Source organism: Pseudochaenichthys georgianus, chromosome 2, assembly GCF_902827115.2.
Source record: "Pseudochaenichthys georgianus chromosome 2, fPseGeo1.2, whole genome shotgun sequence".
Classification (NCBI taxonomy): Eukaryota; Metazoa; Chordata; class Actinopteri; order Perciformes; family Channichthyidae; genus Pseudochaenichthys; species Pseudochaenichthys georgianus.
Window position 1 is genome coordinate 3,678,344 of NC_047504.1, and position 25,468 is coordinate 3,703,811.

The 25,468-nt window shown below is 45.8% G+C and overlaps 1 protein-coding gene across 1 annotated transcript in view; it reads right to left on the bottom strand.

The window, feature by feature from the left end:
* The window catches only part of LOC117456514 (Krueppel-like factor 7), a 34,406-nt gene extending 13,770 nt beyond the window's left edge, over positions 1–20,636 (bottom strand). Inside the window, exons 1-2 of the mRNA XM_034096431.1 lie at positions 20,309–20,636; positions 815–1,454 (exon numbers count right to left, since the gene is read on the bottom strand). Coding sequence (XP_033952322.1) covers positions 815–1,454; positions 20,309–20,488 — 820 coding nt within the window. The 5' untranslated portion in view covers positions 20,489–20,636. The remainder of the gene's footprint in view (positions 1–814; positions 1,455–20,308) is intronic.
* Positions 20,637–25,468: the final 4,832 nt, after the last annotated feature.

The window sequence follows — 25,468 nt, forward strand, 5'->3', positions numbered from 1 at the left end:
ACACGATAATTCTTAAAGTGTATCTCCACTCAGAAACCTAAATAATGAACCATCAAATGTGTTTAAAAGTATATATAAACATACAAATAGAGGCATAGATTGAGACATAAACAAAGTAGGCTGATTACACAGATACAACACTGTCTACATGTGTTAATATACCCTCAAAGATAATTGGATAATAAACTATAAAATGCTTTCCCCCATAATATACATCAACAAGGCAACACCACGATACATTTAATTCTGATAGACTGCTCTTTCAGTTTCTATTTCCAGTGCACACTCTCCGGCAGTGTCTCCTCCAGTGTGCAGCAGTCATTTAGCTTCAGGATTGAGCCTTTTTAGCCTGTCACCAACAATGAGTGTCAATCAATTTTATCACCTGCAGGTGTATCAAGTGGCCAGCTCTGGTAGGAGAGGTGTCCTCAGAGCTGCCTGGCTGAAAGTCCCATAGGGCCACTTACTGATAATATAGCTGGAAAAGCACTAATATGCGCACACACACGAGATGATGAAACCTTGTGTCTCTGTACGACTCCTATACGCATACACACAATGTTGTATATTAATGTGAGCTGTGTGGGCAATTCTGAATAATTATATTGCACCAATCCCGAAGCTAAATGCACATTAAAGAGTCCTTGCAGAAAAGAGCATTTTACTATCTTGTGCTGAGCAAGCAAGCTGAAACATTTTTAGTAATTGAATGAACAAACAATTGTGTTGGCAAAACCCTAAAAGCTGCTTAATATTCCATCTCTAACAGTATAGTGCAGGATAATACAATCTGAAAGACTCTTGAGACTCTCACCTGTGTGTGTCCTCTGGTGGGCCTTTAGGTGGGAGCTCTTGGTGTACACCTTCCTGCAGCCGTTGAATTGACAGCGATGGATCCTCTTCTTGTTCTCCGGTAGCTCCCCCACCCCGATAACACACGCCGCCCCCTCCTCTTCGTCCTTCATCCGAACCGGGAGCGAGTGCGCCGCCACCAGCCGAGCCGCGCTGAGCCCCGCCTTCCTGGCGACGAGCTTTAGGGTCAGCGTCCCGTCGGCGGAGGCTGTCAGAGTCTGGCTGGGTTTGAAGAGGTGTCGACCCAGTTCTGGCGACGAGGGGGGCGTCAGGGAGGTGACGGCGCTCAGCTGCGCCTGGTGGACCCCTTCCATCGCTTCTACGTTTTCCAGGCCTTGGCCCTTAGGTTTGAGGTCTCTTTTCATTGCACCGGAGGAGGGGATATTCTTCCGCGTAGGGCAGAGGATGACCGGAGGGGGGCTCAGGGGCTCCGGAAGGTTGGGCATGTCTGGCAGCAGAGCGTCTGTCAGCTCCTCCTCGCCGTCCTCCTCGCCGTCCTCCTTCAGGTAGGCGGGAGTTAGTAGGCCGTCCAGGTCTTGGTCGAAGATTTCTGATAGACGCTTGGGCTCCGTCTGAAGATAACGCTCCAATTCTAGGCAGGTCTACAAGACAGAAAAAAGACTTCAATTAGACCCGATTCAGGTACATCTGCACTGAAAAGGCCCACTCTCAAATCCCATTTGACAATTTCAACAGCAATCAGATCGTTCGATACGCCTTTCACACAGCGCGGAGAGGAAATCTGCATGGTGCCATCCACTCACCCAGACAGGCAACTTAGCAGCTCTGCCAGCTGTCACATGCGCACACGCACAGATAGCCACCAAGACAGCCAGGATTACCTGGCAGCCACAGCTCGACGGCTGATTACACACTGATTGATTGCAACCGCTGTAGCGCGGAACGAAAGCGAGCCGAGTGGATAGCAGGCGGAGAAGTCCTAAACTGAACAGAACTCCTATCAAACAACATTTTATAGAGCTTTGACAAGCCATGTGTGCAGCGGCTTCCACTGAGCCAAGATAGGAAGATTTATTCAGCTGTAGTTATGGTCTGCTTCATCCCTATTACTCCAAACACCTCTCCCCTCGGAGGGCAAATAAAAGGCTGCATCCCCGATTTGTGCGAACTGGTATCCCGAGAAGTCCATTACTTCACAACAAGCTGGCAAGGCTCTGAGAGGAGAGCCGGCGAGGGGGAAGAGACGCCTCGTGTCCAACGATGAAGCTATTATGTTTGAATGGACGCCACCAGTTTGATCCCAGGGATCGTTGTGTTGCGCTTGTAGCCACTAACACGTTTTGACAGCTGAGATGGAGGCTAGCAGCTCCACTGGGCGCGTGTTACTTGCCACTTCATTTGTGTGTAAATAGGCACTGACAGACAGAGTAGCTAGTTCCATTATCAGGAATAAGGCTGTGCAGACTGAACACATCAGAGACATTTACAATCTTACACCCCCTCTTCGCTTCTTTGTTTGCACCTTCTAAAAATAAAACTTCACGTTTTTTCTTTTTAGGAGGGGGGGGGGGGGTGTCTGTTGCTAAGGGAGTGTAATTTCTCCTCCAAGTCGTTTTCTTCCAGGAACAAAAAGGGATTTGAAGTTGTTTTCTGACTGTTTACGGTATTTGCATATACTGACATCAAATTAAAAAGCTGCTTCCACATCTACAGCGAGAGGTGGAGATAATGCCTCCTTCCTCCACTGCACACCTACATGTTCAGATTTATTTATTTCCGGCGATGGCTTTAAAAAACAACTTATTTTCATGCACTGTGTGAGGCTGTGATGGCTGAGGCCGGTGAGTCGTGATGTTCTTTCTTCCTTTATTCTTTTTTTCAATTAAATATTGAAGGCATTGAGACAAGATGATGAAGGGGATAGCATGCGACGGTTAGAGGTACATGTATAGGCCAGCACTATCTTTCATCCCCCTTCTCACTCAGTCTTACCATCACCTGCCTCCCCCCTATCGATTCCCCCAAATCTTCCTTTCCTCCCACCCTTTCTTCTCTTTGTCGTCCTCTCTTCTTCCAAGGTGAGGGCTAATTATCCGCTAAAACCGGCCGTTAAAGGGGACTTTATTCAGCAAAACGCTGAGGACTGCAAACCAAGGTGAGTGTGAGGTAGAGATAGTTCAAGAGAGCGGAAAAGAGGATAGAAACGGATAAGGGAGAGGGGGAGGATGAGGAGAGTGATGGAGGGACGGCGCGAAGTATGCGAGGAAGGTGTTGACTTCATTTTCTCCATGGGGGGTGAATCCTTTTTGGAAGTGTGACATTTGGCATAACAGGATCCTGTCAGCGGGCAAGCCACAGGCCGCGCAGAAAAGAGGTTTCATGCGCAATGAATCATGGGTTACGACCCGAGGATGTGCCGGGGTGACGGCTGTGACAGTGGAGGGTGGGGGAGGGGGGGGGGAGTGTGCATACTGTACTTATAAGCATACATGATGTTTGACAAGGTAAGAGGGATAAAAGAGGCTGCAGGTAAGGGGGGGGCGGCAGGTACGGCAGGCTTAAGCGCGTGGCCAATTCTTCCCATCCTTCTTTCCACCCATCATTCCATCAAAGCCCTTCTCCGCCTCCTCCTCCCTCCTCCCCCAGGTGGTGACATTAACATTGTAAGAGAGAAGGTCATGCAGTTGATCAGCGGCTCTTGTGTGTGGAACGGTGTGGGTGTATGTTCTGTATGTAATTTATGCTAGTTTGCTGTGTGAGAAGCATAATTATGCTACCCCGTGCGTAATTATGCTGCTCTTGTGTCCGCATGTTTGCCGGAACACCTACACACCAAGTACAGCAGCGTCTATTTCCTGAGTGTGTGTGTGTGTGTGTGTGTGTGTGTGTGTGTGTGTGTGTGTGTGTGTGTGTGTGTGTGTGTGTGAGTGTGTGTGTGCGTGCGTGCGTGCGTGCGTGTGTGTGTGTGTGTGTGTGTGTGTGTGTGTGTGTGTGTGTGTGTGTGTGTGTGTGTGTGTGTGTGTGTGTGTATGTGGGCACAAGGAATCAGGAGCCAAAAGCATGGCCAAGATGGAGGAGCGCTCATGGCTCGGTTTGGACAGACGCCGATCTGGACGGCCAATATCAATTGGCGCTGCATAAAGCCAAGGTTGGCTTCCTAAAGGGCTTTCGGGATGATTCCCTCATGCGAGCCAGGATAAGCTCAGACAATCCAATGGCTGATCCAGCAGCCCCACCTCTACCTAAAACTGGAGGAATAGGGTAGGGGGAGCAGGGCAGTGGGATGACTTTCAACACATTCACGTTTCAGTATTGTTAAGCATTTCCTTTGAACAAGAAAGTCATCAACTTCGGGTCTGTTCTCAAACATTTTACATTACTGCAATCTAATGACCATTGACCAAGCCTGGCTCAAGGGAAGGTGAGGCCTTGACCGAGAACAATAAAAGCTTTTTAAACGCTTTAAGGTTTGAAAAAACCTAAATGAGATATAAGTGAAGTTTTACACAACCTTGACTGTCGCTCTGTATTTTAAGAATGTATTCTAAAGCGTTTCCCTTCGTTTTTAAAGCAAAACATTCCCTATTCAAGACATCCTATTATTTTATGATCCTCCCCGAACCCTTAGGTCTTCCGGCTGCTCTTAGAAAACACATCTTTTCATATCGTTTTCTATTTAATATGATATTAAGAGTATTGTCAAGCTGTCTGTTTTTATTTCTAATGCTTTTATGTTATTCTTAGATAATATAGACCCTTATTTTATGTGCAATATAAATAAAGAGAATTCCTTCCTTCATTTGTTTCACTATACTATGAAGCAGTTATCATTATAATGTTATTTACACCCGTGCCAAAATGTTTTCCATGAAAAGGCCAATCAAGATCCATCACAACAGGTTATTTCATCACAAATCACGTTCAGGTTATGTCAGGTAGTCTCTTCTGAGTGGCTGCGCGGGGAAACACGGCACCTAACTAAGGTCAATGTTGACACTGATTGAAGTCTGAGCGTTCAGGCATTAAATCCAAAACAGCAGCGCTACTGCAAGGTGATGTTGTCACTAAGATTAAGGAGAGTACGAGCCTGCTAGATGTGCTGTATCTTTGAGCTTGACTACTCATGTTCAAATTGCCTGATTTAGAAACTAATATCAATTGAAATGATTAGTCATTAATCGATATAGTTGAGGTAAGTCTGAACTTACTTTGTCATTTGTTCTTGTTTTCTAGCCATTAACAATGTCACTTCCAGGAAAGGGTAATGAGTTGAGCACAGCACCAATTAATTGCACTGCTAATTAGCGTGACGATTTTCAGCTGCGTCTTCAGTGACTGTTAGCCTTCAAGCATGTTAGAAATGGCATGCTGTTAGCAGCTTTGTATCAAGGAAATAGAGCTGTCAGTCATAACTGATGAATGATAAGCTAGGTTCATTATAATCTTTTTTCCTCATTAACATTTTTGTCAGAGGGCATTTTCGTCAGCGTTGTTTAGCACAGTTTGAAAACACTAGTGTATTCACACAGATAGGAAACACATATGTTAGGGTTAGGGTTGAGGTCATGCCACTAACAGTACATATTGTCCTCTTTACGCCTCAATTGTTCTATAAATAATTCAACAAAACAAGCTGAAACAAAAGCCAATAAAAAGGAAAAAAAGTCACTCGTAGATTATGTGTCGTACACATGCACTCTGAATAACACATGCATACAACACCTCAGGTTAGCAAGGCTTCAAATACGGCAGGTGTGACAAAAATACGCTGATCACGAGACACACTTCTCCGGCTGAGAGAGCTGCGAACCAGTCCTGATAACTTCTAATTTCTCTCTCCCCTCCCCTCTGCCTCACCCTCTCCTCCCCTCACCCACAGGGCCCTTGGCCTGGCAGCTGATCCCCTCTCCTCCCCTTCACATTTGGCCTGTGCAGAACCGCCTGCCATCAGCATCAAAGCGGAGGATGCCTCCCAACTGTTAGCACCCCGCTACGTTGCTAATAAAAAGCCTGGGTTATAAATATGAACAGAAGAGCATGCATAATGCCCTAAAGGAAGGCCCAAAACACCACTTAATAGATAGATGTAATGGGGTGGATACGGCTCATTACTTTTAGGATAATCGTGTTTAGTTTTTAGATGCCGTGATAGAGACAAGGTGCTATGAATAATATCCAGCGCTGATGCTAGCAGGGTTGAAAAGGGCAGGAGTGTGGGGGGGGGGGGGGGGGGGGGGGGGGGCCCTGAGCTGGAGGGGGTGATGCAGCACCATTGTTTAGAGGGGGGGGGGGTGCTGTCACATCTTCTCAAAGATGACCAATGATTCCCTACTGCACTTTCCTTGCAGGGATTGAGATTGTATTCATTACGCACGTTTTCATTCCTTATGCTAAGCTAACTGGCTGCAGATTCATATTTCATTTGCAGACTACACCATGTGTCTAAAAGAAAATGAATGAGGTTTTTGCACTTGTATCTTCCTAATATTGTGATAGTTTGTTGTTGACTTTTGATGCTTTGGCCACAAAACAGTGTTTTCACAGAATGAGCTTTTGATTGCCGTCATCACTTTGCACAAATTGCAAAAAGATTTGCTTTCAGCGACAATATGACATTTTGATTGCTTGGTTCGGCCATGTCTATATCTAGCAGGGGTTTGATTATTCATTTTGAAAAGTAAGTAACATTCACGTCACGGATGAATTAACAGCGGCTTCTCCGCAGCTTCGCTTCTCTTCTTCTGTTGTTTCACATTCAACTGTTTATTGCTCGCTGCATGATTTCATTTAAATCGCACAATGTCATTGGTCACAGAAAATGAGAAGGGCTTTGTCTGATTCACGGGGTGTGAATGCAATATCGCTGCTTTGATTACAATCCTTCTGAGAAATGAATCACAGTTCTATCTTTAACATAAGTCTGTACCTAGGGTTTGGTGACATGGCACATAAGTAATTTCACAATGAAGCCAATCATATATTCTCTCAAATAACCATCATTATCAGCATGCTTCTATCTAGCATGTGGGATCATTGGAAAAGACGCCATATCCAGTCTCATGCTGGCTGCTTTAAAGAATGGCACGATCAATGGGAAATCCAACCTTCATTGAACCAGGTCACCAAATTGTCTCCTTTTACCGCATTCTTTTGATTTGAGTTTTATAACTCACTCTTTGTCTGTACTGACTATGTTTACGGCCATCACTATTTGTAATTCAGCACCACCCGTGGCACTTTTATCGAAGGAAAAGTTTGGGCAGGCACTTCATTCTCTGTCACCGAGTGTGCATGTGTGTACCATGCGAGTGTGTCTATGCACATGTGTGTGTCTTATCCTGCCATGGGGTGTTATAGGGCCTATGTCTCCCATTGATTTGGTGAGCCAGGCCAAGCCATCACTTTGAGGTGACAGCTAAATGACCAGTAGCCCGAGGCAGTGGCCATCTTGCCAGCAGCCTTTGTGTGTTTGCGTCGCAGTGCCTAATCGATACCAAATGATACCGCGCAGGAGCTCATCAGCGGTGACCGTCGCAGCTGACAGGGACGGTAATCTATAGCTTCACTGAGCAATACTCACACAACTCCCCCCACACACAACATCTCAGAAAGCACCCCTCTCTTCTAAGCTGCCCTTAAGGTTTTTTTTTACTCAAACTCACCAAGAGATCCGACCCCAGACTCATTGGAGAGCAGCATGGCGTCATCGGTGGATCCCAGTTGCGCGGGGAACCTGCCTTCGGGGGGCCAGGCGGAAGGGAAGGGTGGGGTGGCGGGGTGGGGAGATAACGCTTCATTTCCCCCCCGACACTGATCTGAATAGCAGGGCGCCCTCGCTTCACCCTTATTCTCTACGGAGAAAGCGGCAGGGGGTGCGGTGTTTGGCTTGAGGGAACTTAGAGCTCCTGATTCCCCAACGGGGCTCCGGAACAACGAGGGAGAGACAGAGGGAGTGGAGACACAAAGAGACAGAGCTAGAGGGGAGCTAATTCATCTGAGACAGCGGGACAGGTGAGGGACGGAGAAACAGGTCTCTATATGCGAAAGATTAGGAGTAGAAAGTTCCAAGGGGGTGAAAGTAGCGGCATCTCCCACACTTACAGGTGCACATGTTTTACTTTGTAGATAGTGGAAGATTGAAACACCACAGACTCCTCCTCCTCCTCCTCCTCCTCCTCCTCCTCCTCCTCCTCCTCCTCCTCCTCCTCCTCCTCCTCCTCCTCCTCCTCACTGACTAACAGCTCCATCTCTCCAGGCAGCTGAGCCTCACCTAGCTGCCGATAACGCGGTGCGGAAACAGCTTAATTACACACACAGTCTTATCAGGCGACATTAGCCTCACAGTAATAATCAGGGCCGCCGTCAGCCTCTTCGTCAAAGCTTGGCAACGCAGCACCTTGAGGCGCTTTTACACAGTGCGGGCTGCGGGCTGATAACAGACACCGCCAGTTGTTAAATCACAATTTGCTGACAGAGTTTGAGGGAATAATGCACATATGGTTGTAAACCAGACACCGCCTTTGCACACAGTCAATGTTGGTGTGGATGGATGCGCTAAAAGACACTTGCAATTCGAAATGCCACGCACTTAACCTGACACGTTAATTTAAGGTTCCGTCTTCAGAGTATTGCTCGCTCGGACATGCACCTGTTTTTCACCAATATCACTTTTGCTCTTTCTGAGGTAAGACATCTCCGCACTAAGCCCTCCGTATCTGGCGATTTACGCGACACGTGTATGTGTGTTTGTGCGTGATGGGGGATCTTCAAAGCACCTTTCATCTCGCAGGAAAGCAACAGTGATGGAGCACTCAGAGCGCAAAAACCTGTGACCTCTGCTTAATGGAGCAGAAAGACATTTCCCATTGCTTTCTCCGAGCAGACACAACAGAAACCACACATCCGCATCATCCATGACACCAGGGACCTCACCCCTGTCTTCCCATATGGACCTACATACAGTATGGAGAACCCTCTGTAAAATGTAAATAAAGTGTTGGAGATCAGGTGTTATGTAAACAAATGTTCCATTGACCAGATTTATTACAAGGACAGGTCACAGCTTCCATCTTGGTTTCTTTTGAATCAGAAGTGACAATGCTGAACAAGGAAGGCCAGCAAAATGTTTCAAATAACAAGAAAGCACAATCTAATAGAGTAAGGGTTTTAATCTTTCAATAAAGAGTTACACAAACAACAAACTTTATTGACAGTTGCTGTAAATTAGACCGTAAACAAAAAGCTATCCTCATGTATTACATGTATTACTAGCTGCATTAAAGAAGCCCAACAAACTAGCTATTGGGCGATTCAAATCATCAGTTAAATGTTAACTGAGGTAAAAAAATCGATTCGGATGTAAGGTAATTTTTTCATAGACTTTCATACAATCGGATATATTCTGCAATCCCCTAGCCAATACAAGAGAATGAGAGTTAAAAGCACTTGGGTTTCTGATGAAGATATATTAATGTACCATAAAATGATGGACTAAAATGCACAAATCACTAATTCCATTTTCTCAAATGAGTGGACATGCTGCTTCTTTCTCCTTCAGTTTTACTGTGTGCCACACTAAACAACTGTCCCATCTGAATTAAAATCCATCCTTCCACACAGACAGGCTGAAAGAGACCTGACAAGCAAACAGATTGAAGATCTGCCGACCTTGAGCGCGATACAGACATTATGAAGAAGTCTTAGGCTCAGGGTACAACAAGTGCACGGCATATAAAGACCTCTGCGGTTCCATCTAATAAGCTTGTGACAAAGTGTGCAAAATGTCTTTGTTCTGGTATTAAGTCGGGGATCGGAGAGGTGAGGGTGAAATAGGATAGAAAGGGAACAGAAGAGAAGAAGCATCTTGAGACTGGAGAAGATGGGGAGGAGGATGAAATCAGAGCGGAGAGCAGAATAGCAGGGGTATGGAGGATTGGGGGGGGGGGGGGGGGGGGGGGGGGGAGGAGGATTGGGGGTATAATCCCAACGAGTGGAGCCGTGTTGCACTCGCCGGGGAGGGGAACTCTGTCTCTCTTTAACTGGATTTGGGTGAGCTGCTGTTTATCGGTGAATGAGTCGCCAAGCGCCCCCTCTCAGCTGTCAAAAACACCCTAATCTAATCAGGAGACATTTCAGCCATTTGCTTTCAACACGGCAGAGTTTAGAGTGCATATCGGACATGTTTGCATACGTGTGTGAAGGAACCAGTGTATCTATGTATGTATGTGTGGGGGGGTTCGGCGACAACAGTGGTTTTACACCCGACGTTAGCAGCTTGCAGCAGGATTTGGGGAGTCTGCGCTCCGGATGTGGGGACCCCATTGTGTGCGGCAGGCTGGCTAATCTTCATTACCACACACAATGACGGGGCGAGAGAATGGGGGCCTTGGCTGGAAATGGCACGGAGAAACAAAAGAGCGGCGAGAGGAGAAAGAGAGGGGAGGAGGGCCGAAAATAACAGAGGGGAGAGGGGGAGATAAAGGGGACAGTGAAGCGGAAAAACTCCGCTTCCTCCTCATACAGTGGCAGTCGGAGAGGGCCGCTCGACACCCCGATCACGTCCGCAAACCGTTAAGTGCGACTGTGGCGCCGTGTGTGCACTGATAAGAGCCCAAATGGTTCATTCTTACAAGCTTCTGTACAACTAAAAGGCAAGCCACCCCTGCGTTTGCCATGCAGGTGTTGAGTGTTTGTCATGGCCACAGTTTCAGGCTATTTATTCCAACAACAAACCACAGGGTTATCACGGCTGTTTGTGCGGGAACAAGCAGCAAAAAGCAGGTCAGTGGCACATCCTCGCAAGGCCATGTTGGATTAGCTCGGAATTGTCTGCGCGGTTACGCAAGAGCGTCGATGTGCACAAAAAACAAGAGGTGGGGGAACTGTCATTGCGTCTTTATTTCCACGGCAGCACTTTCAAAACAAACCTGAGCGACCAAGATTAGCCCGAGCCGCTTAAAATATTGAAAGACGTCTCCTCGCCGCTGCTGTGGGCTCTCCGCCAAGAGATTGAGGAGAGAGAGAGAGAGAGAGAGAGTTGGAGATGAACCTGTTCACCCGTCTGAGCGGGGAGCATCAGCGCAGTGCGAGGACTTTTCACCCCAATTTCATCCTGGCAATGTACGTCTGCCCAGCGGAGAGGGGAGAGAGCAGTTAGACGCACTGAGAATGGTGTTAGGAACTCATTGACTTTGGCCTTTAGCTGTGTGTGTGTGTGTGTGTGTGTGTGTGTGTGTGTGTGTGTGTGTGTGTGTGTGTGTGTGTGTGTGTGTGTGTGTGTGTGTGTGTGTGTGTGTGTGTGTGCGTGCGTGCGTGCGTGTGTGTGTGTGGCTCACAAGTCCAACATTCAAATGTAAAGCCCCGAATAAAAGCCGTGTTAAGACTCCGATTTAAAGTTCAACGGCTGGCAAATTAATTTCAAATGAACGGGCGGTCGTGACAGTTACAATGAAACATGTCCAGCGTGAACACACACATTGTTCAAGAGACAACAGCCACTTTACTTTCTGATGCAGGTACAAACACATAAACCCAATGAACTCCGTCTGTGAGGCTCTCTCAGTCTCTTCCTTTGCTTACACACACCAATGAAAATTATTGATGTGCTCTCTTATAAAACAGTGGCTGCTCCCTGAAGTATTCCTGGCAACATCACAGGCTGAAAATAGCAGCCGACCCAAATAACTTTCCCCGCCGGAACGAAAGACGGAGCCAGACCACAGCCACCGGCGACTGGCTTTACTAATTGGTCGCATTTTACAATGAAATAATATCTGGGGCAAAAGACGGGATAACACATAGCAATAAACTGGAGAGCAGGAGGATGTGCTGTCGAGCCACACACATACTCTCAGAGAAGAGAGGAGGGGGTGATTAAAGGGAAGGGAGGGTCTGGGATGCCTTCGTTCTTGTTAGCATAAGTTATCAAATTCTCGGAAAATACACAAGGGGGAATTGGGCAGTGAAACATTTATGTGACACCATCAGTTTAGTTAAAAGATGGGGGAAAACATCTACAGCAGGGGTTCTTACATGTTTTAAGTCGTACACTGGTATTTGAAGCACATATCCCCATGGATGCTATGATTTTGATTGATTTAGCAATAAATAAGGGAATTTACACACATGAGCACAAAGATGCAAAAATAGAAATGATAGACACAATACAAGTGTCTATTTAAGTAATACCTTTCCAATACAAATCCACATCTTCCAAGACTCAAGTTTGATAAGACAGATTTATAAGGAAATAAGCACATGTACTTTACTGTCAATTGTGTATGAGCTATTTCCTGGATAAAGGTTAAACACTTGCTTAGGACAATTTATGCCCAATTGACCAATGTTTACCTTCAGAAAAAAAGCCTTTCAGGAACCAAAACAAACTATTTCTGCATCGTGAATTCCTTGAAACTGCCAGATGTTTTTGCCTAGGGCCTGCAATTATGTTAGCCCACAAAATTACACCAAACCTCCCACTTCAGCCCAGAAAGAACACCAACACTGCAACTTCTCACACACACCCACACACACACACACACACACACACACACACACACACACACACACACACACACACACACACACACACACACACACACACACACACACACACACACACACACACACACACACACACACACACACACACACACACACACACACACACACACACACACACACACACACACACACACACACACACACACACACACACACACACACACACACACACACACACACACTCACACGCTGGCCATACAAGGAGAGCGATGGAGGGAGGAAGGCATGCACGCCAATGTCTTTTGGCAGCCCAAATCTTAATTAGCACCGGGAGATTCATCTAATCAAAGGGTTGCCAGCCCATCATTAAGGCTAAAACACACACTGCTCCCCTCACATACCAGGACAGAACAATGGGAAACAGAGGTAGGCTGTCACGCTGATGAATGGCTCTTCCCACAGGTCTTATTAAATCACAGAAGGGCACTTCCCAGGTTGTTCCGAGAGTTAAACAGGGTGCAAAATCATCCAACCCTCTCTCCTTCTCGGTCTACTTTGACACTTATATCAGCCTTTTTTTTTTTAGCAAGGCTGCACGTCAAAATAATATTTTTCTTAGTGAAAAATTGCGCTTTCAGGCTTTGACATATAGGCTAAAACCAATTCAAGCTGAATCCCCCTGGTTTTGACGATACAAGCCGTATCTTATTCAGACAACTCAGCCCCGCAGGAGGTTGGAATGACTGAAGCTACATGACGTGCCCAGTTGGCCGGAGATACCAGTGTCTTTAGGGTAATATGGGGCCTAGTTTGATCTTCCAGTCAATTTAGCAGCCGCCGGAACACACCCTTCACCCGCATTCAACTGCCCTTCAATGTCCTCACGCCTGATTTCTAATAAATGTACTTTGATATCAAGTTAAAAGCTTGCTTTTGTATACATAAAACCTCAATTACCCCTTCTGCTAACCAGTCAAGTCCAAGTTCACGTTTAGCCACATTTGAAGAATAACACTAAAGAGATTCCTAGGATGTGTTTGAGACAATGGGACCGGACGTAAGGTCACAGTGACCTAGACCTTTGACATTTGACCACCCAACTCTGTATCTATCATTTCATCATTCAGTCTAACTGGACACTTCTACCACATTTCCTTCCTACTCCACGAGGTTTTTGAAATATCACATCACCCGAAACTCCTTTGGCAGTGGCTTTTGCAGGCACAGAGGCTTACAAAAAGAAGTAGACAGAAACTCAAAGAGGGAATGGATTAGGGTTAGGGTAGGAAGGGTAATGAAGTCAGTTTGGAGAACAGATAGGAAGGAAGGCGACATTGAAAGGGGGAAAAGGCCCTGACACATCTGCCATCCAGGCGGAGTGCTTTGTAGCAGAGAGCAATACCAGGTGGAAAAACACCACTTGCTTTGCATGTTGGACAACTGCAGCCGAGTGTTGCGTCTGGCATGCAAAGCACGTGCCCATGTGACTTATTAAAACACACAAACTTGGTGTCGCTTACATAATACAGCTTGAACTCATACCCCTGTCTCTAGGCCATCTGATATTGTTGGAGACACCCTGAATGGAACTCCAAGCAAAGATAACATTCTCCTAAAATACCTTTACAATAGCACACACTTCTAAAGGACCAAGGCCTGCATGGGGCAGCTGTGATCTTGACCAATGACTGTCTTGCTTTATAAACTATCTGAGCGGTTTCAGAGCGTGTCGTGTCCTTGCGGCTGTCACCACCAAGAGCTTAGGGCCGTGATTGATGACTGGCTTCGGATGACAACAACAAGCAGTGGTGTTTACTCAGGGCAAATTGCCCTTGTCTCTCTCCCCACCTTCCATCTCTTTCTCCCCCCTTTCCCTTGCTCAATCTTTGGAGAGGGATGGTCCACATGGCTGGATCTCTAGTTTCTGGATGGATATGAGTCCCTCGGGGTGGGATTAGCCTCCCAGAATGACAGCTAAACAAACAAATAGGCCAAAGCTGGTCTTCCTCTTTGCCAAGGCTGCCTAGCAACAGGTAGGCAGTGAGATGTGCCGCTTGGTATGTCACAGCCAGCCATGGCAATAAAATGCCCGGACAAGGTTTGGAAGTCTCAAAGCCAATGGTTTCCAAATATGTGAGCAGTATGAAAGATTAAACACACTGCAGTCCAAGTTGGAAGATAGGCGGTCATCTGAAGCCTTTACATACTTGTAGTAATTCATGGGTATTAATTCATTTGAAATACATGTCATTACAGCCATTATAACAAGCTATGTCAATCGTGCCACCGGCTAAATGGACATGAAGTGGCCGATGCTCTTTAAAAAAGCCAATAAAGAAATATTGAGATTCTGAATTGGCACTTTGTAAATCACCAACGTTTATAGTTGAAAACCTACAGGAAATGGAAACCCAAAAAGGCACAAAAGGGCCTCTCTAAAACTATTTTCTACCTGATCAAAAGTCAAAGAAGTTTGCCACAGTCTCAGAATACATAGCATATTCTGACACTGAGTATCCTGCAGAGCTGATATCAGTGTGGCTCTTCTTAGAATATTTTCATGAATTGATGCCTTGGTGCCGTTTATTTATGACACGCTCTGTTTGAATTCAAAATTCAGCATTGTGCCACATTTGGATTGCATAACTCTCCAACTTTTTTGCAGAAGAAGAAGACTTTAAAAGGGGTTACAGAAGGGCAAATCAAACAAGGCAGCTGTGACTTCTCAGCATTTAAGGACGAGACACCGAGCAGAGAGAGTCATGAGATAAAGAAAAGAAGAAGAGAGAACGTTTCTGGTGGTTTCAGAGCATACAACGAGTGCCCGCGACTTCTCTTCCTTTCTCTTCTCTGCCTGTGGATGGCAAGCCGGATGGCAGCAGCGAAGCGTGTCGGATCACTGTAAGGTGCTGTAACGGCTTCCCGATTTCGCCTCAAATGATGTGAAAGTCACTGCCAAGCCATGTGTGCTGGTGTGAGGCGGGAAAAATGACTGGCTCCTCTTCTCACTGTTAATCAAACCTGGGGTGGCGGAGCGCTTTGCAGACGGAAGCCATACATAAAGATGTGCTTGTTCAACACCACTGCCTTTTTTCTTCTTCTTCTTCTTCTTCTTCTTCTTCTTCTTCTTCTTCTTCTTCTTCTTCTTCTTCTTCTTCTTCTTCTTCTTCTTCTTCTTCTTCTTCTTCTTCTTCTTCTTCTTCTTCCCTTTCCTCCATCTACACCACCTCCTCTCCCTCTGATGCCAGTCACCATGAGCATCAGACAAATGGACGCGTCCTCTCTTTCATCAGCGCTTCCAACCTTTTCATCAACGTCCATAAAGCAATGGAAGGCACCCGTCAATGGCAATGGCCTCTCAGACGCCTGAGTGATGAGACAGAGGTGGCAGAGTTCAGTAAGCGCTTTATTGCAGGATGGATGTTACTGGGTCAGGGGGTCGCTCGCACATCCCATTACACAACAAACCTGTGTGAGGCGATGCACGGAGAATCCTGCAGAAGACTTCTAAGGACGCATGCATTTAGCGCGGATAAGAGGATGTTGGGAAGCTTATACTGAGCGTCTACACTTCCTAGAAAACAGCCAGCCCTGTCTTGTTAGCATAACGGCTGCTGCTCTGGAGCCAAATTGCTTTTTTGCCGTTCTACCTCATTTATTTGTTTATACCAATTAGATGAACTCATAGCTGCTTTTATTACAGCCTCTATTCCAACGGGTCGACTTATCTTCTCTCGGAATCGATGCATAAAGTAATAACCTTGTGCCTGGGAACACTCACAGGCGTCCAGCAGAGATGCTACAAAGGCGCCCTTTCATATCCCAGCCATGTCAAATAGATTGTACAGTACGCGGTGTCCATCCTCGAGGTCTTCTGATAGCGATGCGAGCAAAACAACGCTGTGAGAAATCAATTTCATATTGAGCGTCATGAGGTTGGATGGAATGCTGGGAGGCATGTCTGTAAATGAATACAGGCCTCATGTGAATAACACAAACTAAACCGCATGTCAGTTAAACTAAAAGGGAATTAACTATGTTTCTTCTTTGGAGAGCGTCCAAACTTGATTTCGGGAATCTCATACTTCCAGTTGACATTTTTAATAAAGCCAGAGGCACAGACTGAAGACACCACCAGGAGCTCTTTTGAGACAAATCTGATTAAATCCCAGTTTGTCCTTCCTCCTCCTGCCCTGCAGAATACTGAATTGTGCCCGTTACAGGATTGATTTAATTTGAATTTGCATAAAATTACATCAAACGGCAGCGAGTAAAAGGTCACGGAGAAGACAGAGGGGGGGGGGGGTGTTTTTTTTAGCTGGTTGGTTAACTTTAGCTTCCTACATGGACAGGAAATACATGAATCAGAACTCGCTAATTCCTATAGCTAATGCTCTGCCAAGCAATAAAGTGACTTGGGGATAATTGTTACCTGGAGTGTGACGGGGAAAGAGATGCAGAAGTTTACACAACAGCCCTGCAGAGATTCCAAAAATCCATACACTGCTTATTCTATAAGAGGGGGGGGGGAGAATGGATGGAGGAAGGCGCAGACAGGATGGAGGGGGCCGCTTGGCTGCGCTTCCCGGCAGGCTTGCTGTGTGTGAGAAAGCAGCTGTGGTCTACTGAGGATTACATAACACACTGAGACACATACGGGCCGGCAGTGTATGGATGCATATGGATATTTACTGTTTCAATGCACATTCTATCTCCTTGCTGATCTCTAGAGCCCGGGACATGGGTCATCTCTCTGGGCCTTCTTTACTAAATTCTTCCCCCATCCCTACTTCTTTCACCCCCGTTTCCTAAGGACTCTTCTTCTTCTTCTTCTTCTTCTTCTTCTTCTTCTTCTTCTTCTTCTTCTTCTTCTTCTTCTTCTTCTTCTTCTTCTTCTTCTTCTTCTTCTTCTTCTTCTTCTTCTTCTTCTTCTCCGACTGTCTTCCCGAGTGCGCTCCTGGGGGGGGGGGTTCTCGAGCCCACCGGTCTGTGAAATGCGAAACCCTGCAGCGGGGAGAATGTGCGTGCTCTGCAACTTCCTCCAGCTCTACGTTTTTTTCGCCACCCCCAGACGCTGAGGCTGGAGCGGCCTGCCTGGGAAAGGTGCGTGTTGTGGATGCATGTGAGCTTGCATATGGAGGTCCCGCTCCTTCCACATTTAGAAAAGCCACGTGCAGTCACTATGGAAGCCCATAATGCACCGTGCGGTGACGTACAGACAGAGTTTTCGCTTGGCATCACGCACTCAGTCTACATGTGTGTGTCGAGCCCCTCAGGGATAATATATGTGTTGGAGGAGTATGGAGTGTGTCCTGGGGTCAATGACAGACAGCCATTTGCAGTGTCCCGTTACGTCCTATCCATCAGGGTCAAGTGCTTTGGATGAGATGTCAAAGACATGCATTTCAATCCAGATGTTTTGTCGTTCATATTTCAGCACCTGAACGTTACAGAGGACGTTAAAGGAAGCCGACATAAACAGCCATTTCTGTCCCTACGAAGATGCATAACACTTTTCTCTGGTTCCACGTATAAAGTTATGCTTGTTCCAAATCCAGCTCAGCCCTTCTGTTTGTTCCAACTCTGAACAACCGACTGTACTGGGATTTGGAAGTGAGACAGCACAGTTGAGTTTGGCTCTATTTGATTCAATAATGGAACACATAGCAGCCTCAAATGTACCATCTGCAGACCTTCAAAACACTTTCCTTGTTTCTTTCTGCTCCCCATCCCCCCATAAGCGCCTGAATCATGCCTCAGAGACACCAACAGGGGACACAGTCATCATTCTTGCCATCGCATCTCAGGGAGCCATTTAGGGTCTGAGTACAACGGCCTCCTATCTCAACATCAGGCGCCATAAAAGCATCAAATTCTAAATTGTGCCTGGAATACAGAGGGGGATTGCTCCAGTCGCGTGGCGCTTTTAAGGCTAGCCACAACTCATAATTCATGTATTCAGGAGGGCTCGCTGGCATCTTCGTGTGGTGACAATGAACGCAGGGACCGCTCTGCCAAGAACATCTCTCTGCTGCGCGGGGGAGAGAGGGTTTCAAAGTGTGGGGCGAGTCGTAATCCTCATGCTCACAAGGACACTGTGCAATCTTCTTAGCCCAAATATGGGTTGTTTTCCCAAAAACTTTGATATTTACTCCAATTATTCCTATCGAGGCACAAGGGGTTTGAGTCAAAGGCTGCACATCGGAGAAAAACTGTTATTTAAACTCTATAAGATACATTACCCCCCTGTTTTCTTTAATTGTGTTACACTTTGAATCAGGATCATGATGAAAATACATATTTATGCTTTAAAATAGGCACATTTAGTGGCTAAAGGTGAGAGAAATGTGATGCAGGATTATAGATGTTATCAAGCTATGACATTTTAAAGTCAATCCCACACTGAATCCATGTTCAAGAGAAGAGTTTATCTCCGATATCACGTGTTAAAGTGACATTTTTTGACCAAACACGATGAAAGCAGCAGACCACAGCTACTAAAAAGGAGTCGATGAATGCTTAGATAACAAATATTAAATTACATTTTCTACAGATAATGACTGCAAAACTTGCCGAATTCCAAAATGGACGTTGTCTGAGGGGAGCATAAGCTGCAGAAATGGCCAGGGAGAGACATTTCCAGTCCTCACAGCTTCCCCTGCCTACACACGCAGCTGTCTCTCTTCCATTTGCATTAGGGATCGATTTTTTGATATGCAGGCTGTGGGTGAGACACAGGGAGAGGACTGCACACATGGCCCCACAATTCAGAATCCACTGACAGTGTAGCTGGGAGTTGGAGACTTGTTATAAAAAGATGCTAACAGTAGGATGCCAATTAGGCTGCTTGGCCACAACGAATGGATCCGCGGTCACGCACCGGTTTCTCTCTCTCCTTCTCCCCCCTGTCACTCCCCCCTCCCTTCCTCATACGCGTGGAGCAGAGAAGTGGGGAAAAGCTCCAGCTCCTATTGCATGAACAATACCGGCATCGAATTTCCATGCAATGATTTTTTTTCTTTTGCTCGGTCAGTCAAGTGCAGCATGGAAAGCATCATCACCAGCAGCAGTAGCAGCAATGCAGGTGGGCATACTGATGATGCATGGCCATTATTATGACTTAGATGGGACATGTATTGTTATAAATGAAAGGAGGTGCTCATATTTAAGCATGTAATTCATTAATATTGTAAATGATTAAAGATAAAGCTGACAAATGTATGACTTTTGAGAAAGTGCAGATCTTTACGATTTTTTCGCAAGAAAATGCAAAAAGAAAGCCTATATATGATTACATTTGTAAGACTTATATTGTATGAATACACAGTTAGGTATGATAATAAACTTCCCACAATGGAATTTTGGACTGACTTTAACACAAACGTGGGGAGTTTGAGGGCAATAATGGCCTTGCAAAGTGCCGGTGCGCCTCCCCACGCATCTATCACCATGTGGCCGCGTGCTTATCTCTCCAAATTCACCCCTCTGAACTTGGATGGAGGAAGTGTGAATGTGAGATGGTTTTTTTTTTATTATGTGCACGCGTACATGCCAGTGACAGTTATTATTTTGCCTGCGCTGCCTTCACACGTTTTGGCCACCACTGCATTTAAATATGCTTAAAAGCCAGACATGTTAGGGTATCTATAATGAATAAGTGAGGGGACTTCTCCCTCCATGCAAAGGGGGGGTTTACAACTCAGTAATCTTAGGGATGCAGATGCATTATTCACGACCAATTCAGTCCCTATTATGGGATTCGGGTCTTCATCTTCCCAAATCGCATTTGACAGCTTTATTACGCGCCGGGGTGCGCTCGCATCTTATCCACTTTTCCATCTCTGGGAGAATGATCACATATATGAGTGATGGGGACATTTCGTCTCACACATGCACGCTGCTTTTAGGTGGAAAAGTTGCATCTCGAGCGCATGTCAGTGAGCCCCGTGATGGAGGTGGTGCACACCGGCTAGGATCGAAAGTTGACACGTACCTGCTGCCAGTTCTCCTCCAGCGAAGGCATGGCGGAGAAGTAGCCGGTGTCGTGCACGATCTGAAGTTCCTGAAAGATACTGTGGTTCGCTAAGACATCCATGCTGACGCTCGGGGATGGAAAACCAGAATGCTCCACAAGAAACGTGCCTCCTTTCTCGGCTGTGTCAGACCTCTGCATCCACTTCTTTCATATTAGTCCATGTAAGAGGAGATTCATCGGTGAGTGTCGCTGGAAATGTGGCGGTTAGGGTCCCTGTACCTGCGCGCATCATCGGACTCGGTGCGTAAAAGAGACAGGGGGTGATGGAGGCTCCATGCGTATCCGTGTTGCCAAACTAGACACTGATAGGGAGCCAGGGCAAGGGGAGGGGCTTGGTAAACGAAGGGGCGTCGTTTAGTTTGTCAATCAACTCCCCTGCGTGTCCATTTAAGGCGAATGGGAGGTGGAGGAGTTGTTTGAGCCGCGGTGGAGCGAGGAAAGGCGGGGTTAGGCATATTTAGCGAGCAGGATTGGCTACGTTGCCACGTAACTCAAGCCGAGTATGTGCTCGATAGGTGAGCTATTTATGGATGGGTATATTAGATTTGGAAGAAGGTCTAAAAGGCTAGTCTGAGAGGAGAAGCCGTGGAGTAAACATCATGTGCTCACTAACAGGAGCTGGACACTGTGTTAATAGGGTGCTATATGGTGTAAACAGTTATTACAATAAGATGCTTTAGACTGTAGATGACATATCGCTGTATAGGGGCTAAACGCTTAAATAATGAGTAAACTTAACAATATTTTAATCTCCTATAATATGCAGTTTCTGTGTTTCTGTGGAGTGTATTATTACATATTGTTTGTACCTTTAATTAGGATTATGGGTGTTTATTTTATATTTGTAATATCATATTAGCACTATGTTACAAAAGAAACCTCCAAACAGAGGTTAAAGGTCAAATAAAATGTCATGTAATATGGCACAGCTTATCATACTCACACACATTTATAAAGTAAATCAGCATCTGCACTTCTTTTACGCAGCGCAAGTTAAAGAAGAGGGGAAGCAAATGCCCCCGAATGTGTGTGTGTGTGTGTGTGTGTGTGTGTGTGGAATGATAGATAAGTAGCCAAATCTTCCTCGATACGTCTTGTTGGGTGGTGTGAGTAATGCCGCTTATTCGCTCGCCGCCGTGTAAGCCTTTAGAAAATTGTTCACTTCCACGCAGGCTCAATAGTATTCTCTCTGTCTCACACACACACACTCGCACACACACACACACACACACACACACACACACACACACACACACACACACACACACACACACACACACACACACACACACACACACACACACACACACACACACACACACACACACACACACACACACACACACACACACTCGCACACACACACACAGTGTTGTAGAGCTCTGTAATCTCATTACAGTGCTAGGGGAAGGCTGGCCGAGGGCCCCGGCTACGCGATTTACACATGGGGAGCCGAGCTCAGACGCACGATGGAGCTCCCGCTGACATTTATCCATTTGACACAACTCACTCCATCTCTCTTTCCTTCTCCTTCCTCTCATTCACCCTTTTTTCACTTTCCTCTTGCTCCTCACGTCTGTCCCTTATATATCTGGTTCCTCGAATACCATTTCCCTCTTTTAGTGCTCCATCTATCCCCATTTTACTGTGCTGTACTCAGGAATGAAAAGCTTACAGTTAGACAGATTGAAAACACATGACAGACAAAGGGTTGAGGTCGGTCAGCTGACTATAAAACAACAAAAAGAGGGTCTGGCACTTCTTTGTCCTGTTTAGCCGATTTCCACACGGCTGACTGGAGTGTAAAATATTAAACAGATAAATCCTGTTATTTTAGTGCATATTTTATGTGGCTCTGCGGACTAGCCAAGCCACAAAAACAGTTCAAACAAATAGATTTAACAATAAAAGTGAGTCAATCTTTGTTAGCAATGTTTTTTTTTACTGAACTGAGTTATCCAAGCTCCATGTTAACACCATTACACAACACCAGGGCACACTTCTTTAATGTTATTAGTTGAATAAATGAAATCAATAGAAATGACACAGCTTAGTCGAATACTTGATTCTGATTGGTCCATTTTGACATTTCAAAGGATATTAATACTCGATAACACACGGCTGCAATGCAAAGTACTTAAAGCATTCAAACTAAAGCATAATTGATGGAAAACAGGGTCGTTAAACACAAGATAAAGGTTCCAAATAACCCCAGCGCAATCTCTAAACCCTCAATGGAATTTTTGTCTATCCTTTTAAAAAGTCCCGCCGAGTCCTCAACATATGAGGCTGTAATATCTTCTTCATGTGTATAATAAAACTTAAGAGCCTACAATTGTAACTGACAGTTTTTATGTCTGTGGCAGGGTTATACATGTCGAACTAAAACTATAAATTATACTCCATCTATCCGAATAATCCTATAAGAGATAAAAGATCAACTATAAAGTATACCTATACAACTGTAAATGTTATTACGGACACTATGAGCTGACTTGATTTATATGTAGCAAAGTTATGGGTACTTTACTTTTCCATTGAAATAAATCTTCCTTTTTATTTGATCTGATCTTTAGGACTGTACTTGTTTGAAGCAAGTTCGTGCATTGAAAGAAAGGCAGATATGTATTGAATTGTTTGTTTTGCTGTGTACCACCCATGCAGCCATCACTGGGAATTACCCAAACTGAAAGCCTTGTTTTCAGCTGTGTACCCCGCCTCCTCCTCCTCCTCCTCCTCCTCCTCCTCCTCCTCCTCCTCCTCCTCCTCCTCCTCCTCCTACTTTTACGTCTTCCTCGGCCTAAGCCCATGCATATCATAGATAAAAAATAAGTGCTCACCATTATCCGTGGGCACACAGCGTTATATTGTGGATGCTGACATTGCTCTTACCTGGCAGTTGGTGCTTTTACTATATTAATAATGGAGCAGGCGCCATCCATCATGGGGATATGAGGCTGCTAATCATGTCAGTTCCCTGCATATTCACTCCCTTCATCAAAAGAGGAGGGGAGGTAGTAGGGGAGAGAGGCAGCCGGAGAGGAGTAGTGGTGGTGAGATAAACAAAGAGCGGGGGGAATGATAGGGAGAAAGAGGGGAAGATGGAAGGGGACAATATCAATGTGCTGAACACATGACAGATGCCCTTGGCCTTTTGCTGAATGGCTTCCCTGTTGGCAGGAGTTAACCAGTGTATTTAAACAGGACAAGACGAATGGGACCTCCACTCCCTCTGCTTACTGAACCAGCCCATTTCTATTCCGACTCACAGCCGTCCCCCATGTGGGAATGCTAATATGGCTAGCTGACATTGGCAGGGTTAAAACTTCATTACGGCATTCTATCGGAAATGTTCACTTTAAAGTAACTTTCCTGAGCTTTTTTTGCAACGTTTGCTGGACGTTATGTCAAAACACAAACTAAAACTTGTTTCCGAGGCTGTTTTATTCTAACATAACGTAGTTAAAGTAGCAAAAGTCAATACACATTGGAAATAGCACCTGATGTTCGCAGCAAGACAGTCCCCAGCTCGCCTGTCTATCCATTATTTTCCTGCAACACAGGGACCTTAAGTGTCAGGGCTTTGCTTTACTTCATTTTGCCTCATTTGGCGTAATATGACATCCGCTCGGATGTGTTTAACATAACAGTTACGCAAATCCGGTGCACTTTCTTCCAGTTCAAATGGCTCCGGCAGAGTGTTTTGATAACCTTTATGTTTAGAGGAAATACGGATATTCAAATGTTCCTCCAACATCTGTCCTCGAGCCTGGCTTTTGCCCGGCCATCAGCGAGGAAAAGTGAATTTCCTTGTGATTGATGGGTCTGGTTAAATAAAGATAAGATTTAGAAAAACGTGGCCATATGTCTGCCGTATGCACCGTGCCTTTTGGCTCGGAGCCCGGATGCTGAACATCTTCAATATCCTGACGTCTTCATGCCTCACGCTGCTCTTCCATCGGGGGGTAAGAGCCGGGGGAAGGGGTGGAAATATGGAGGTCGAGGTGGAGGTGGGCAACGAGGGGTGGATTTCAGAGCGACAGGCCGACTGAGAAAAAGCAATAATGAGCGCTTGGGGCTGTCTGGGGTGCAAACTGCTTCCCACACGAGATAGCTGCAAGAGAAGGGAATGTGGAAGGGGGGGGGGAGAGAGTAAAGGGTGCAGGGGAAAGTGCCCTCTCAGCTGGGTGATGTTTGATGCGGCGCTGCTGCTTCCTACGCTGGGAAGAACGAGCGGAAACACAGCCAGCGAGGAGGCCATGAGGGGCAGCTGTTAAGTGCCAATTAGGCGACGATGAGTGGGAGACGGAAAGACCCATTTGCACACTCTCTTTCCTGCAAGAAGGCAAGGAGGAGCAGGCAAAAAGTGAAACAAATAGGGCCTAATCCCTGTCAGTTTTCCCAGAGTCTCCCCCCACCCCCACTCACCCCTCTATCTCCCCTCCTGCCTGTTAGGTAACGTCACATCAGTGTCGGCTGAAAATGTGCACCATGATCCGCTGTTCCATTTAGTCTCTGTCTGGCCACGGCCTTCTCTTGAAGGCAAATGAAACGAACGTTTTGTAAGAGCTTGTCACATTATGGCAAAGGACAATGCCTCGTGTCAGGCTACCAATTAGTGAGCAGATTCATCCACGTTTTAAAGTCCATGGCAGACAAAATGATAAGGTAGGATGAGCGAAATGGAGCCACGGATGGCACAAGACGTTGTGGTTGGGCACGTCCAACCCAATCACAGAAAAGCTACCCAAAATTCACAATGAATGGCTTCCTGCGCTAATCTTTGGAATGGACTGACGTGGATGAGCTCTTCTTCTGCAGAAGTCTGATATGTGCTTGACATATAAGACAACATCAAAATAAAGTACCAGAGACTAGTGACATTTTAAAAAGTCTGTTGAGATAAACTTTAGGAGACGAGATGTGTGAGCATAGTAGATCAGGGTCTTATCAAAGTGAAACAACTTCAAAAGCAATTCTTCAAAGTCTGCGATTCATAGTCTTGAAACGAAAGCCCCTTAGAACACACCGCTTAGCAAATTAACTTTGGTATTAGACCGCTTTAATTAGCACACTGTGAAACCCACTCTGATTGGGACAAGCTAAATGTGCTAATCA